General features: G+C 42.4%; 1 protein-coding gene across 4 annotated transcripts in view; it reads right to left on the bottom strand.

The window, feature by feature from the left end:
- The window catches only part of ABTB3 (ankyrin repeat and BTB domain containing 3), a 184,473-nt gene that overhangs the window by 84,529 nt on the left and 81,847 nt on the right, over positions 1 to 18,097 (bottom strand). For all 4 annotated transcript variants that reach the window (XM_048300597.1, XM_048300599.1, XM_048300600.1 and 1 more), the window contains exon 2: positions 3,349 to 3,498. In XM_048300597.1, coding sequence (XP_048156554.1) covers positions 3,349 to 3,498 — 150 coding nt within the window. The remainder of the gene's footprint in view (positions 1 to 3,348; positions 3,499 to 18,097) is intronic.

The raw sequence follows: 18,097 nt of genomic DNA, 5'->3' as shown, positions 1-18,097 counted from the left end.
CCCTTTGATTTTTTTTTCCCCCTAAGTCAGCAACATCATCTCTTCTTCCTACTTTCTGGAGGGCACCCCTGGGCCAGTGGCACTGCCTCACCTGGCCACTGCCAGCAAGGCGGTGTCCCAGCAAGGCCCAGTGCCTGCTAAGCCTGGAGATGAGAGCAGAAGCACCAGGCAAGCACCATTTGGCAGGACCAGAGCAGCATCCATGAGTCCAGCTGCACCTGTCTGACCAGGAGGACTCCTCAATGGCAGCATCACCAGATGCCCACCCCCCGCCCCGCCTCTGGTCTTGTCTGCCATGCCACCTTTCCTTTCCCCAATTTTCTCCTGCCTTCTGTCACGCCCAGGGAGACGGCAGCTCACCCCAATGGTCTTTTCTAACGCACTGACAGGACACATGAAAAAACAAAGGGTGCAGACACACAATGGCCATCATGGGTGGGGCAAGGTGAAGGTACCACACGATATAAGGTTTTTCACCTTGTGAATCTCTTCTTCACCTAGGACAGACTGTAAAGAAATTAAGAAGACCTGAGCTGAAATACAGGTGCTGTACAGGCCTCATTTGCAAGCTGTTGTCTTCCAGGGGACAGATTTGATTCCCTGGTGTCAAAGCCTCCAGTAGCTCAGCAGCTGGTCACACTGCTCCGTGCAAGGACGCTGCGGAGAACTGAGAGCAGGGGAAGCCTTTCCTCTGCACGAAGACACTTGTTAATTCTAGTTATTCCACGTACTTACAATACTTTAATTATTCATGTCAATAAACTATAGGAAATCTCATTCAAATAGAACTGCTTTTTTAAATATTTTTTTTCCTGAGATAAAATAAATGGCTTTATTGCAAGATCAGTCTGTGCCCTTGTTTTTTGTGCTCTTTTGAAGAGAACAGAAATGAAATCTTGGCTCCTGGGATATTGCAAGCTGATGGGACAATGCAGACACATGCCTGGGGACTGCCTGTTCTGCTGGTCCACAGGCCAAGCTTCTGCCCTTGTCATCCACTTCTGGTTGCCACCTCCTCCTCCTCATGATCCTCTCCACAAGTGCTATCCTCTTAATTCCCTCCTCTCCAGAGTGTCTCCCTCATTACCTTTATTCACCCCTCAAAAGCAGGCACTGTTCCCTATCTAATCTTTCCCTCATACATCACTTTCTCCATGGCAATGCTTGTCATATCCTCTTTCTTCTCCACAACGTCCATCCCCCTCACACCACCAAGGCAACAATAAATCCTCCTTTGCCTTCTGCTTTCATGCCTTGATGATCCCCAGGTGTTCCCCCCACCTTCTCCCCCCTGCTCTGCATTTCTGCCCCACGCTGCCGTTCCCCACCCACCCTCCATGGCAGAGGTTTTGCTGTAACCTATGGCTCACAGCCACTGCTGATGCCAGAGAGACACACAAGCACTGAAAAAAGAGCAAGCCTACTTGTATCCCCTCACTGCTCCATTTTCCTCCCATTTCATGATTTCTCCTCCAAACTCAGAGGTTTTTGCCCAGCAACATGCTGCAACTCCCCCCACGTTTCACAGCTTGGTTTTGAGCTCTGCACCGGCACTGCTCCACAGCACAGATTTCTACCCAACTGAACATACCAAGCCTTGCAAGCTTTTCCAGTTACTGCTCCTCACACTGCTGCTTCCCTGACATGCATCTACTTGCAGCGGCCAGGGAGGATCCCTCAAATTGGCCACAGGGCTTTTTGGAGGGCTACCAGCCTGCTGGATGTGCCAGCCTCTCCGACAGCTGCATCCAACTCCCACTGACGTGCTCTGTTCTTCCAACTGGCCACCCTGAAGAGTGTTTTGCCTGTGTTTACAGTCAACGGATGTACAGAAGGCAAACCCCACCAACCAAGCATTTGAATCTAAGGTAGGATGCTTAAGAGGTGATAGAGTTCAAACTGTTAAATGGGATGGGGTGCTCTAAGGACTCTGCCAGTTTGGGTTGAGTACAAAAGTCCAAGAAAAATCCAGAATAAAAAACCCACCCACCCTGAAATACTCAGAAATTATTTATTTATTAAATCCCAACCATATGAACTGTAAGAAAGAGAGCTGTATCATGCATAATTTAGTTGGCACACAGACAGTACTGTTGTGTGTTTCACGCACGTGAAATAAATGAGCATAAATTACTTAATTTGAATAACACCGAACACCTGATTCCAGAGATGGAGCAACACTTCACACTAAGGCTCTTGGCTTGTTGACACTGCACCAGAGCAAATTAAAACTAGCAAGCTGAAAACAGAAATTCATCTTGTGTCTTGTAGACAAACATCCATGGTGCATTCACATGGCTCATGAACCGGAGGAAACTGAACCATGATGATACGGTAGAGCTACAGAGGAGACTCCCATTGCTACAGAAAGTGCCAAAAAATGAACAAGAGATCCCTATACATGTTCTTTACAATGCTGGCAACAGCAGTAGGTTGGGTAGCCTATATCTTTATGGATTCAAGCCTATATCTTCATGAATTTGGGTATTTTTAATTTCTCCCCAAAATTTCATAACTGACCTCAGGAAAAGAATACTCAACAGTATTTCTCACAAACCTCAGAAAAAAACCCACTTTTTTTGTCTGAATGATTCTGTTTTCCCACACATAGCTTCCTGTATCTAACTAGACCACAAACATGTGATTGGAATGCTTCTCTCTTAAGAAAAAAGTAGTTTAAATAAAGTGCTTCTGGTAACTTTATCTCCATGTCACATAAAGATGCATATGGCCCTTGCCTCCTACCATTTATTTGTGCCAAAAGCAAAGTTTTCAGATTTTGACAAATATCACAGATTCCCATATTTCTCAAAAAGTGCTTTGATTAACAGCAAATAATTTATCTTCCAGGAGTCAATTCCTCCGGTGCAGGTTTGAGTTGTAGGGCTGGAGAAGGCAAGGCAGGTAAAGGACCTTCTCTAAGAGAGGTGAAAGGAGCTCTGCCTTAAACGTGTGACAGTATTTCCTTTACTTACTGCAGCCTTCAGCTTTCTGCCTGCCCATCATAAAAGACATGCCACTGAAAGGAGACAGGACACCAATACAACAGACATTTGCAAGTCTGGCCAGGCTTGGGAAGATGAAATAAAGCATCTTTAGCCTTTAAAACTGAGAGCAATGTATGCAAACAAGCCGTAGGTACTGCTATGAATCCACACAACCCTTCTTTCCTCCTATAGCTTCAGCTTCCGAACTAACAAAGGAGCATGAACACAGCTAGATGTGCCCAACATCCCCTTCAACATTACACAGCCCCCTCACCTCTCCTCAGCAGAACCAGGCAATGCACTTAGCTTTGCTTTACTTTGAGGAAAGAAATCCAAACATTCTCAACAGCCTCGTACTTACTGAGTTCAGCAATGCTCCCCACGCGTGTGGCAAGTAGAGACTGCTCAATGGTCCTTAGCTCCGACTGGCTGAACATCTGCACCTCCCCAGGCTTGTTTGACCTTTGCTGGTCCTTGTGAAGGTTCAAGCTGTCCGGCAGGCAGAGAACACCTACAGTGGATAAAAAGAAAGGAGAAGTCCGATGTAACTTCAGCCATTATGGTAACTTTGCTGCCACCACCACATTGTTTTGGGGACATTCCAAGACACAGCCTGCGTGTGCAGAGCTCAAAGACAACCAACATCTGTAACACAATGTCACAGACAACTCATGCAGAAGTGGCCCTTGTTAGCCCTTCTGAATATCTTCAAATTGATTACGATGTCACCTCGGGATAAATCTTACAGAAAAACCTAGGAGGATTGCTCAAGGAGGAGTTCAAGAGGGTTCCAAGGAAGCCGCCAAGAAACTACTCCAAACCTATACAAAATTATTAGAAAATGGTATCTAAGAGTATCTCAAAATTCCTAAAGACTGGCTTTAAAATTATATATGAGACAGACAACACATTTACAGGATTTTCCTGCAAGGGGATTTCACTGTAAATTGCCAAAATAAGGGACAGCATCAAGATGCTGTAAGTGTCATTGATGGATGATTGAATTTCTTTTGTAAATACAGCTCCCAGCAATTGAACTGCTTGGGCTTCAAAAGCCCATTATGCAGAAGCCCCTAGAGCAGTGAATTTTTATGGTGCAGGGCAAAAGTAAAGCTACTGACATAAAATTATTTACATACACATTCATTCAGGCACAAAAGTCACATTCTGCCATGACATGTAAACCCTCAGGAATAGATGGAGGGCATATATTTATTCACCAAAATCACTGTCATGCTAAAAACCAGAACTTATTTATTACAAGAGCAAACACTGTATTACCATCCTTGGGTAACAGCTTCATTGGTCCAGCTTGGGGAGCAAGCTCTCCTCCCTTCCCAGGCTCTGTGTACAGTCAGTGGTGCCTATGCTTTTCACAGCATCACCTTCCCAATCTCTCTGGGACATACACAGGTGGAGAGCCACTGGAGGCAGTGGAATTGTACCTCTTTATGATGATTAAATTTCATCTTATCTCCAAATATTACCTTTGAAAATAAGACAGAGCAGGAAATGTATTTCTTCCATTAGTTTTTACTACTCCTTCCTTTACCTACAGAGAGTGGGTTCTGCCCTTATAGGCCAAGCAGACTTTGCAAAATGCATTAAGGATGAGGTACATATTTAGTGTTTTTCTTCAAGGGAAGAACTTGCTTAGTTTCCCAGCTCAGTAAATATGACATCTAATTCTACTGACCAGTAATTCTGTCAACAGATTGACAGAACTGTCGAATGCTTTGGCGCACTGCAAGACCAGGAAACACACCTCAAAGGAGATGCTTCTCAGACATCTTGTTAGCTTCACCAAACTGCCTTGGATTCCCCTCCTCACATCCATCTCCTCCCTGCAACCAATTTGGTCTACAAGTTATATTTGTAGCACAGACCTAAAAACATCCATCCTGGGAGGAGACAGCTGACACAGGTTCAATGGGCCCAGCCAAAAGTGAAAAGCAGGGGTATACAGTGGGAAAACCAAAAGTCTTGTCCACCATGGCCATGAGACAGCAACCTAAGCTAGGATCATCCTCTGCACACAGCAGCAGCACCAGAACAAAATCCCCAATAGCCTGTTTAGATCCTGGAGACAGAGGAGCAGGAACAGATGTAATTCCCAGCCCTGGCTCTGGTCCCAGGCTTGTAACAACCCCACGAACATGTAGAAGGTCATGACAGAGTAACACAATTCACAAGGAAGTGTCCTGGAGAGAAAGGGCAGGACACCTGACACAGCACCGGGGAGGAAAGAATTCAAAGCCGAGAGGTAAGGAATGGAAAGCAACAACAGCTTATCAAACAAGCTCTTCAAATTCTCCTGCCATCGCTCAGAGGCTGACTCTCATAAACACTTGGTGCTCTGATCAACATTTATATTCTGTGGATGTACAGAGCTCGGGAAGTACAACACCTGCATTTAAAATGCAGGCTTGCCTGCATATTTTATTAAGTACTCTCATTTTTTTTAGATTCTTCTTTATAATTTTAATGGATAGAAATTAAGACAAAATTGGAAGAGTCTTCCCTGCAGAAAACAGATGTAAAAGTGATCTAATATTGTAAGAGATTTCTAAAAACAAGAACCAGGGCACAAACAGCTTTATGGCAACTTTAAAAAATGAATTCGATTTTTTTTCTGTGAAAAAATACCTTAAGTCTGGAGAAAAAATATACTGTTTTAAGATAACTTTACAAATAAAATTCAAATTAATAAAATTTAAATTAAAATTATGTACAGAAGATATTTCTCCAAGTGATTTATGCAATGGGATATAGACATTCTATTCTCTACTTTGCCTATGACTCTGTTCCCAGAGCCAGGCCTTTTCCTTACAAACAGCCCTGATGATTAACTACTCTGGTCTTTAGCGAGGGGAGCATATTCTTAGGCTCTTGGAGAGAAAAGCACAAATTAAATGCAAAATGCGCCATTGTTAGAAAACTTAACAAATTATAGGATGTGTCATGCCAAAGGGTTACACTTGGGTTGGAGATTAGCAAACACACACAATAGCCAAACATCTGATTCTTATATCAGCTTCAAAACTATAATTGACCACAGCAAGTGACCAATGGGGTGATGGAAAATTTGTTTGTAACTCATAATTTTGCTGGATCAAATCTGGTTTTTACAAGCATGGAGAAAAGGAATTTTATGGCTTGGGCATGCAACTCAGCCAATCTTCTAGCTTCAACTGTTTCCCCCAAAAATATTAAATTGAATAAAATGCTTTTTAGAAGAAAATCCCACTCTCTTTTTATCAGTGTTTGATGTAAAGCTCAAATTTTCTGATGAAAGGCTACAGCAGGGAAGAAGAGAGCACACCAAATTAAAGAGGAGGGGGAAAAGATAAACACTTTGTGATTATAAATATCTTTTTAATAGATAGAAACATCTAAAAAGCCACCATCATCTTTCACTGGTTTGGCTACAGTTCAACTTCCTTATTTTAATTCTCTGGCAATTGGTATTATTTACTTGCTTTTTCCGCCTCATTGTGTTGAACGTGAGAAACAGGTGAGGACCTCAAGTTTCCAAAGGCCTGAAAACCAGGACTTTCCCCCCCCTTCCTTTTCTGGCTGTCACCACCAATTTTATCTGTCATTCCACATCAAAGATTTCTGTGCAGTATCTTCAGAAATGAACAGTGGTACCTGTCTTTCCTCTCAACTGGCACTGTTAAATGTCCTTCCCTTCTGCATGGTTACTCAACCCTGTGCACTCCTTTGCCCATTATTTTATCCCTCTTCTTCCCTCCGATTCAGCGGAGTGGAAATTAAGCAGTCAGCTGTTGCCCGATGAATCCTGGGCCAGACTCCCTCGGTACATCCCTGTCTGCTCTGTGCCACCCAGCAGCGTGTGCAGCAGCCACACACCAACTGCTGTGAACTGCTGGAGCAAGGCAGGACAACCAAACCACTCCAGTGTATTTGGATTTTGTCACCTCTTCTGGTGCTTCCCTTTGTCTCTGTACCCCCTTGGGGCATGGATCTGCCTAGGACTTGATTGCATGGACATCTCCAGAATGGGCCACACCCAACATTGCTCTACTCACTCTGCCCTCGGCCTCAGAGTACCCTGCAATCTATAGGTAAGAGACAGAAGAGAAATGCATGCATTCTAAAATCAGCAGGATGCCAAAAAAAATCACAGTGATAAGCTCCTAATGTCCCCCCCAACCTCTCCCCACCAAACCTCTAGAGAAAAAGCAACATCTTAGAGAAAATCTGATGCACAATTAATACATTTCACACTTTCCTGCCTTCTGGGCTCAGCTACAGCACAAGCCAGAGCTCAATCCCTGAGGACTTAAAAATCTCAACCCAAAGAAGTATTGTGCAAAATGACAAAGTGAAGGTGCCCAAAGTTATAAAAGGACCAGTTATTTTAAACGCTCATGCAAATTCATCCAGAGACTGGGGTACCTGGTAACTCTTCAAGTTTCACTGTGCACATTCCCACCTCTTGGGCTTAGCTGATGCGCCACCTTGCACTGCAAAGCAGATTTTGGCACAAAAACACATGCTTTCCTGCATACTTCTTTCAGAGCTTGCCACAGAGCTGACCAACGCTGTCCTTGCAGCACGACAAGCGTGTGTGCATCACACAAATATCCCAAACTCAGCGCCCAGCAGCAGTCTCAGCAGAGCTCCTCAGGGCAAAACAGCCTGAAGGACCTGAGAGTCAAGAGCAACTCCAACACAAGACACAGCAGCCATTTTGTGACCTCTTAGAGCTTTTCAAGGCAGGAGAAATATGGGGTTTGTACCCAAATTTCACCTAAATACACAGGTATCATCTAAAAAATATATTTTTAAAATTTAAGCTTTCTCCACTGTTTCTCAATTTAGACAGATACTGGCACTTACTTACATACTAGCTCTTGCTAAACACTTGATTCCTGAAGTGGTGGCACCTATGGTGCCCATATTCATACCTCATGCCCATAATTCAACTACTGCTGAATTTATGTATATATATATATCTGCATATAAAGTGACAGAACAAGGCAAGTAAGAAGTCTGCACTGCCTATACTCATGGGTCTGTAATACCCAATGTCACCCACATTTCAAATTCTTTGCCTCCTCCCTCTCCTTTAGTATTCAAATCCCATGCTCTAAACAAAAGAAATTTCCAATGACATTAAATTAATAAAAATGCCCACTGGACAATGTCATTCAAATTCATCCATGGCTGAGGAATCTAGCAGAAACCTAACACAAATGTGTTTGTTTTCACTAAAAATATGAGTGCTGTGAACACTGTAAAATACTTTTTTCACATTTCACCATTCATTCCTTTGGAAAGAGCGCCAGACTTCTTCATATCGAGTCTGAACAGAAGCATGAATGCTTTGCTACTCGTTATTTTTCTTTAAGTGCTCCTACTTTCAAGAGAAAATAATTCAAATAATCTTTGACCTCCCTCTTTATTTATCTATTACATCTTAAGCAAATGTGTCTATCTGGAAAAGAGTTTATACTCCCACTGCAAGGAATAGCTGGATCCTACTAAGAGTTTACAGAACTTAAGTGTGCAGGATAGATATAAAGCAAATTGCTATATAAAATGAGCCTGAAAATGGTAGTTAACCCTGAGCTGTCCCCAGTACGTGGTGTTGCATATTACATTGCTCAAGTAAATGCCAACCTCACCCAGGAGGGCTACCTTTAGTAGTAGGAAATCCCCTCAGTCATCAACATTTGTAAGTTTTATTACATAGGAACACAGGACTAAAGTCTTTGAGTCCAGGCTCCTGCTCTCATAAATAATCATGTGAAGTTCAAGAGCTCACAAAACATCCAACAAAAAAAAAAAAAAAAACAAAACAAACCAACAAACCCTTTTATTCCACAAGCTCACGTACTAAAATACTTACCAGCATCAAAGAGCATTCTTGGGATCTACAATATAAAGGTCTATGGGAAAAAATAAAAGGGTCAAAAGTATTGCCAGCTGCCTTTGGAACAGCAAAACACTCGACTAGGTGCAAACCCCACATGGCTGGTATTCCAACATGCCGAAAAATTCTCCTGACCCCACACTCTGCAGTCATGACAACCCTGAGTACATGAGAAGGATACCATCCAGGTGCTCAGCAGAGTTTGAGGGACGATACGGGATCACCAGCACCCTAAGCTCAGCATCCTGACACCGAAGTGCAAGAGCTGGTGAATGTGAAGTGAAACAAACTGCTACAGCCGAAGCTCACACCTGGAAAGAAACTCTATGGTCTCCATTGTCTGAAACAACCTGTGCCATCACTCCCAGACTCAGCCTGTCCACCTGATGGGCAAGGCAGATGGAAAACATTCTCCTTACAGAAATGAGACCATGGGGAAAACTTTAAAGCTAATCATATCAGCCACTGCTTTCAGCTAACGGAGAACCTGGAAACCATTCAAGGCAAGAAGAGCAAAGTGTCTTCTTTCCACACATTCCAACCCGGTTAAATAACAGGGAGTGGCTTTGTATGGAGAAAATGCAAAGCACTTGGGAAAGCTAGGTGGTGAGATCAAGTTTCCAGAACTAGAATCTTACAGTAGGCAGAGCAGCCCAAACGAGGAAGGGTGGAGCAGGCACAGGAATCAAGAGACTAAAGGGACACTGCCTTTGTGTGTCTTTAACACCCAGTACCCAAAGACATGAAAAGGCATTAAAAAGCTCTATACGTCACCTCAAGACGCTGGCATTACACAGGTAATATTAATGTCTACTACACAGAGAAAGTGAAAGTAAAACATAGGAGAGTTTAGTAACTGATTCACGGTGAAATAAGAAGTGTCAGAGAAAACCAGGAAAAGACCAAAAGGCCTCTAGTTATGCATTTTAACCACAGGAGATCACCCTTTCTCTCCTGGAAAAAACAGGAGAAGAGCAAATCAATAATGCTTAAAAATTACAGAACTCAGAGCCTGACTAAATCATCCAAAGCAGAGAGCAACTCTGAGATACCAGAGCAGATGCTACAGGAAGACAAGATAATAGAATTATATTACAAAATGCAACTGTGACATCTTTTCTTGTAACTAAGTTCTTTAGCACAGCACATTCTACTTAACTGGGATGTCCTCCTTGTTAGGATCCTTCTAAAGGCAATAGTTTTCGCCTAACGATAATGAGTGGCAATCACTGCTGCTTAAAATGGTTTACAAGTAACAACAATTCAACTAAATTAGGATATATTCTGCTAGCACCAAGCAGTTAAGTGGCGCACAACCAAGTGGAACACGGGATGGATTCGACTGTTCAGGCTATATATTACAAAACAAAGAAGAATCAGAAAATTAAATCCCCCTAAACATAGAAACTGAGCTCCCAAAACACCAACTACAGCTTTACATTTATTTTTATTAGGATATAGAGAAAAGAAAATCTTAAGTCTTGCCAAAATGAATTGCTAGACTTCAAAGTCCTTCAAAACAAACTACAAAAAAGCAGTGAACATGGAGCAAGCCAGTCCACAAGAGAAGAAATGGAGATCCCTCTCCTCATGCTTATCCCCAAAGTCTTTCCCCAGTTTCCTAAAGTGGTCTTTGTGGTACTGCCGACCATGCTGCTTTCCAGCATGCATCCATGGGCTGGACAGCCAACATGTGTGCTGAGAGCACAGTGAGAGGTGGCTGATGCCACAGCTCTATCCCTGTGCTGTCCCCCAGCGAGGGCACTGATGTGCACCCTGTGCCTTCACCTTCCCGTGATTTTCATCACTGCTCTCTCCCTGTTGGCCACAAAGGGGCATTTTATCAACTTCACAAGAGGAAAATTGCATGACAGCACACTCTGCTCAGTCACGCTGTTCCACTGTCACACTGACCATAAAAGTTTCAGTGAGAGTTGTGATTTTTTTGGCAGGGAGATGTTAGAGCTGACATAGAGCATTAATTTCATTGTTGAGCACCCATCAGTTTGAGATTACCCTGATCTAAGCTATGCTGCCCTGGAACTAGCGATACGTGGACAAAGGTTTTGTCTCACTCTTTGATAGGAGACATCCAGATACAAAAAAAAAAAAAAAAAAAATTAAAAGTGCCAGCATCATATTTCTTCTCTGCTACATGCAAATAAAAATAACACATGCAGCCCTCAGTGTGGGAACCCAAGAAGAAGCTGAGAGGTCACAGGGAATCTGATGGAAGAAAAGAGCATGAAGAATGTGTTGGAAGTACCAGCAAGTGAGAAAGCTTGGAGAAATGCAGATTTGATGGCACCCAATGTAACCATGAGAGTGCCTCTTGCAGCAAGATGTAAGACACATACTCAAGGAGGAAAGGACATGCACTGGTAGAAATGTGACTCTGGGCATGCACAGGAGTACTAACTCATGCAAAAATGGGTTTGGCTAAAAACAAGCAAAAGTTTCTCTTAGACTGAGAGTTCAAAGAAGGTTTAAGCCTTTGAGTCACCAAAAATGACTAAGAATGCGTTAATAGGTTTTATTTTACAGAAAAAGACCTGTCAGCTGATAACAGCAGAACGAGAGAGGGTTCAGTGATTCATAGCTTCTAATGCTCTTTCCCAGAGCCTGTAATTTCCTTCATTCATTACCGTCAGCCCCCTGAAATGCCCAGCCTGGACTGAAGCCTTCCCCTTCAGAACTGTGACGTGGGCACAGCCTGAGAGCCCCACGCTGCTGATACGGCACCTCTCCTGACCCAGCCCAATCTCCTCCAGTGTGTGACACAAGGCACCAGCAGCTCTTCAGGCACTATCATGTGTGAGCAGTGAGCTTCTTGCAATAATGCTGGTTTGGGCCTCTTGGGAAGAGAGACTGAGTATCAAATTGCAAATGAGTAACCCCACACAAGTACATAATCTTCCATTTTTGCAAGACCTACAATCCAAACAGGCTCATGTTCCGGGTACTGCACCTACTGTTCTAGTAAAGCAGCACAAAATGCCTGATCCAAAAGAGCATATTTTCTGTTGCTTTCTCTGTGTGCCACCGTTCTTTTGGCACAGGCACCATGCATCAGATGCCTTCAAGGGTCAGGCACACCATTTCAAAAACACCCATGTGCTTCCACTTCTGAGCAGTTGCACTAATACTCTACAATGCACTTGGCAAGAATATTTTGAAAACCCTAAAAAACACCTCCTCCATTTGCTTCAATATTTGCAAAGATTAGTATGCTTTTTACAGGAGAACGAGTTGTTTGCCAAAAATCCCTCCTTTCACTTTGGAACACCATCAGCTTATACAAAACTCCATGAATAACACACAGCAGAGCAGACACACAGTGCTGAGACTGAACACGGGGCATTCCCATTGTAGGTACCAACTGTACCCTTCCCATATCCCAGGTGGAAGGAGCTGGAAACGGGATTGAGGGGAGCGTGGCAAAGCACCTGTGGTCCATGGAGCAATCACTTGCACTTGGGAGCCGGTTATGTATGCAAAAGCTGATGCAAACCTGATACGTACAACAGGAATAAGGATGGTTTTCAATTCAAACTGGTAAAAACACCTGACCATACAAGGGTGGGGGGAGTGGCTGATGGGAGAATGACACCTCTTCCTGCAGAGCTGGATGCTTGCTCTTTGCTTTGTAAGCCACCTTCCATGAATGCCAAAACCTTGGACTCTGGCCCAGGCAATGCTACCGTAGTATCACAAAGCTGCTAAAATCATCACCATCCTTCAATTTGAACAACTAACCCATCAGCCCCAAAGGTTTCTGGGAAGGCACTAAGCATGTGCTTTAATAAAATAAAATAAATAAAATTAGTTAAGTCTGCAGTTGGTAAGGCATCAAACCTGAAAACACATGACGTGCAGGGGCTGCAACGAAACCCCTGAGCCTCCGGACACATGTGAACAAAATTGCACTGGTGCTGCATGTTGCCATGCTTCAGCAAGAAAATGCAGGCAATTCTGGCAGAACTCTCACTGACTTAGGGTCAGGATGTTAGACCCCCAAGGAGTAAGTTTTGGGTAAACTGGAGTGTGTGGAGCCCACAGAAAATGGTAAATAATTAGGATTTCCTTTCAACTGCTTGCACAGATGACTATCAGATCAGCCACTCCACCCTCACCATGAAAGCCTATGCTTAATGAAAGTAAAGAATGATAAGATAGTTTAGAAACACAAGCTGCTATTTACTGGCTTTAGGGCAGTATTCCATCACTCCAAGAATTTACTATGCTCCCTCCCACCCTGCTAAGGATACACTAAGCAAATGGATTATCACAGCAGGATAAAAACCACCTACCCACGAAGTTTACGGTACAGGATTATGGCCACCTCCTGAACTGCCTACAAGCCCTCAGCAGGATGTGCCCCCCAGTCTCTCTGTGCTTTGGTACATCACTTGGGGTATCCCCAGCAGGTGAAATGCCCCCACCTGTAAACACCTGAGCTCAAGGACTGATAGCCGTGACCTGCATGGGACCAAGGTACCCATCCTCCCTCAGTAAAGGAGAAACCTTCAGCATGTACTTCAATGGGGTTTTGCCATGTACTTAAAGCCAAATACTCACCTTAAATTTTCACTGACTGGAAATCCTGGATGCCAGCCAGATGACAGTCCTTTCTAAAAGTAACCTTTACATTCTTCCAAAATTCCACTTGGCTTACTAGATAGAAATTGCCTGTTAATAGCACATATTTCACCATTCAGACCTTTGATATATAGACACCTATAACAATAAATCAGTTCTGACCAGTGAAGGTTAACCCATATACATACATATCTGGCAAAATCATTACAGACAACGAAAAAAATTTACAAGAAGAGAGGTTAGACTATGCTGCTAGCACACATTTATGATCGCTTGCCCTACAGATTGCCTGGCTGAACCCATTTCAAATAATTCAGGTTTCATAGAGCTGATAGACACACTCTGCCCTACCCAGCTATAATACAAACTGTGTTCATGTGCATGAGCTCATTACATGGCTACCAGTTTATCTGAAAAAGACTTAAGTTTATTTTACAGACATCTAATAGTGCTTTTTAACCCATGCACTTGTACATTCTGGATTTTACATGAAGATACACACTTTTATTCCTAAAATATCTCATACATTTTTTAAAAATTATGACCTCTATTACTTTTCCCAGAGAGAAATGGCTGCACATTTATTTTCAGAGTGGTTAAAGGTCAAACAGTTTTCATTTATGCATAATCTAGAGATTTGAACCTTTGCATTATTAATCTTCTCCTCTGTTTCACATACTAACTCACAGATCAGCACAGACCAACAAACACCAAAACCGCTGTAGTACAGGAATATGACCATTTCTATGTCAGAGCCTTCTCCAGAGCACTGAACAGACAGTAGTTAATGAATAAACATGCTCGCTATTTTATCTTTGTGGTTCAGTGTGGTTTCCAGCATGACTTTGACGTGACCGCATCTTATCCATCCTCTGTTTTGAATAAATGCCATTCCCTGTGGGCTCACGTCTTCCCACTGGTGCCCTTGCAGGGACTGAGACAAATCCTCAGCAGTGCCTTGGCTGCCCTGTGGAGCTGCTTCACCTCCAAGCACAGCTCCACCAAATACTCAAGCACCAAAATCAGACTGAGGAACAAACCACGGCACAGTTCTGCCCCCACAGCTTTGGTTTTAGAAACAGCTGAGACAACTCTGCTGAAACTAAAAAGAAAAAAACAAAACAACAAAGAAAAACACACACACACACAAAAAAAAAAAAACAATAAAAAAAGGAAAAAGAAGTATTTTTAAATCATTTTTGGGGAACTGACTGCTCTAGAAAAAGCTAAATACTGCTGGACCATATCAGAAGCAACTGGGACTTATAATGATATAGCAGATAGCTGTAACTGCCTCACCAGCTACATCACATCTGCTGTATTTATTTAGCCTTTTCTCTTTTAAGCAGACTGAAAGAAACCAGTTGGTGTTTGGAAACTTCCAGGCAGTGTTTCAGTGGGTCAGCATTACGTAACTGACTGGTTGACTTAAGCAGCACTACATGCGATGATGGACACAGAAACTGAATATAAATCTTCAAAATTGATTCAAGTCAAAAGGTTAGATAGGAAAGACCCCCAAATAATAAACCAGTAACAATAAACTCCATTTCCTTCACTGAGGTACAGTCCCCAAACAGATGTGTGTTCATGGCATCCTGCAGGTGGTTACAGCTCCTAAACTAACTGAAGTTGTACCTATTCCAATCACATTCTCTATGGATAAACACAACAAAATGCTCCCTGGGTTAGATTTCTTAATACTAACAATTATATGAAGCACAGGGAATTACAAGAGAATTACGAAGTTCATTTTATTTGGAAAAGACATGGATTCAATGAGAACTACTGTCTTGCAGCATAAAAGCACACCATGAAATTTAATTGCAATGCACAACCTTGCAAGACCTACAAGCAAGTTTTCATTGCCTCAGCTGCATGTCAGAAGGAAAAGGAACAAAAATAGACTAAATTTCCTGTTTGAAAATAAAATAAATTTGTAATTAATTATTTTAATTCTATTCTAGTGAAAAGGCAGAACTCTGCAATTTAAATCACTTGCAGATTTGTGGTCTCCAGCCATGAGAGGACAACACGCTACCATTGACCCTAGCCACAGGGACTGCTACACAAGGCCAAGAGTGATCTATGAGCTTCATTAAGAGATTTAAATAGAGTTCATATATATATATATATATATACACACACACACATACAATGTGAAATAAAAGCAGGCATTTGCATACACCAGACTTCCCAGAGAGTACCCTCTGTTGAAAAATTGTCACTTACTTTGAGCTCATTTGCCCAGAAATATGTAACCACAGCAGTTAATTCTTGCTGCTAAGAGCTGGAATAGGAGTTAGACTGGGCTGTGCAGAGATGCTTGGAGGGCCACATACACGCCTCTTGGTGGGTGCCTGCTGCAGCCAACCGACAGCATGCAAACAACGAATTACAACGCCTTGTCCCCTGTTTGTGCTTCCATTCCACCTCAAAAGTTTACAGGCAATAGCATCTGACTCTTCTCCTCAAAGCATTCTGAGCAAGGGCTAAGTCACAGTACAGTGCTAAGGATGCACAGGCATCTGACAGCTTCTGAACATAGTGCCCAGAGCACCAACCCACCAGCAAGAAAATACTGTATTAAGTAAATCAGTGCAAGTTCTCTTCCTGCTCTGGTCTTTTAAACTAAGTTTTAATGCACTCAGAGAGAAAAATTTATGAACTAGTCTATGCACAGCCAAAGCTAAACTGTTCATTTTAAATGGGAAACTATAATTTTCTCTTGCACCATTATAGACATAAGTTACACAGACGCAACGTGTGAAAGATGTGTTGCACATGGATCATCCTTTCTGATGTGAGGTTTGCATACAAAGAAAGACTGTTCTTTAGTCCAAATTATTCATGGTAATCATGTCTCTAAGTGACTAACAATGGATTTAGTGGACACTCAAAATGGTTTATTGTGTACGAAAGTTGCTTCTAACCCAGTTCTGCCAGTGGAAGGATATGGTACTTTACTAGTAATATTCCAAAATATGCAGGTCACCACGAACATGGCTGCTGTGGGCAAAGCCTTCAGTATGAGAACTGAAAGAGTACATTTAATTCAGAGAAATTTTGACAAAAAAGATGAGCATCTTTTCTTTTTCCACAATGGAAATTGTTCTTGGTATTTCCGTAGCACAGGAAAGTAGTGAAACTTTTTCACTTCATACATCTAAAGCTCCTTCCTCGGACAGTTTCATCCTTGTTCAGCACTCAGGTGGTATGCTTTGTCCACTAAGCTTAGCTATGTAATTTGACACATTTCTATTTGGTTTCTGAAATCAATTCTGTGTACACACCACCTGCACTGACTTAGGACCATGGGTTTTCTCCCCACTCTGCTTAAGCAGCCACTACTTGAAACTTTGAATTCAGAACAAACCTTAGGGTCAACAGACAGGAAAAAAAATCTCCAACTCAAGTGATTTAAAGCAATGAATGTAACAATCATGGAAAAAGCCAGGACAACGTGACAGTTTGAAAGACTTCAAGACCAGTTCTCAAAATTACAAACATTGGGAATACAGGTTTTACCCTACACTGAACCCCATAAAGATTAAAAATTCTACCAGTTCACATTTAAGGATCCCCAAGTAACTTTGACTTTGTCCTGATCACGATGGGAACAAATGGAAATTTTGAGACAAGTTTTTCTTCTTCAGAGATAGCTGAAAAGGGGAACTGAGGAACTGTCCTTTGGTTTTGGCTATGGATTGATTACAAAGTTGCCCCCCGGAAATTCCACTGCTGGAGTTCTTACGCTAAAAAGTGTTTCAGAAGGGATTTGACTCAGAAAGGGTAAGTCCAGCAGCATGGCTTTTCCCACCACACTCTGAGACAGTGAAACAAGATGCAGATGTAGACACCAACTGCCCTGAACTCACTTCTCAGGATCTTCACAATCTGAAATGTTCATACAACAAACAATGCATTCTGGGGTCAGCACATCATGACAGGGGGTGAAGTAAAATATGACTGCTACAGACAGTGCTTGAAAATCTCAGAAGAAAACGAGTAAAATATTTTTGTGATGACTTCAGAATCACGGGAAATATACATGATGAAGCAATGGCTTTCATGTGCCATAAAAGTATGATTAAAATGTCCTTAGGCACATAACTCAAAAGTCAGCACAGACCAATATGATGTAGACAACTGAGATAAGGAGCTCGTGAACTGTGGTTTACTGATAGGACATGCAAGATTAATAAAAGCAGCGGTTGAAAAGGAAAACAATAAAACCATAAATGACGGGAAATAATCCTTACACTAAGCCACTCTGCATGCTTTTGGGGAATGAACTGACAGCAGAGTGTGCGATAGCATTCATGTGATCTACCATTCTCTCACCTTTCGTGAGTCAACAGCAACTTACTGGGGTGTGTGGCAGGAACATATAAAGACAGCTCTGTTCAAGCAAACACCAGTTTGCACTTCATTTTGATTGTACAGCAAGCCTTAATTTAGGTGCTTCAAAAGCAGATTGACCAAGAAATCACTCTGAAGCAAGCAAGGAGAGATAGTCAAGATATGCAATACTATCGCAGAGACAGATTACACATCCTGGGGACAGCTAGAACATGCAGCTCTTTGCACGAAGGCAACATTCAGGACA

Source organism: Corvus hawaiiensis, chromosome 4, assembly GCF_020740725.1.
Source record: "Corvus hawaiiensis isolate bCorHaw1 chromosome 4, bCorHaw1.pri.cur, whole genome shotgun sequence".
NCBI lineage: Eukaryota > Metazoa > Chordata > Aves > Passeriformes > Corvidae > Corvus > Corvus hawaiiensis.
The sequence above is the reverse complement of the archived record's forward strand: the minus strand, read 5'-3'. Positions and strand labels throughout refer to the sequence as shown.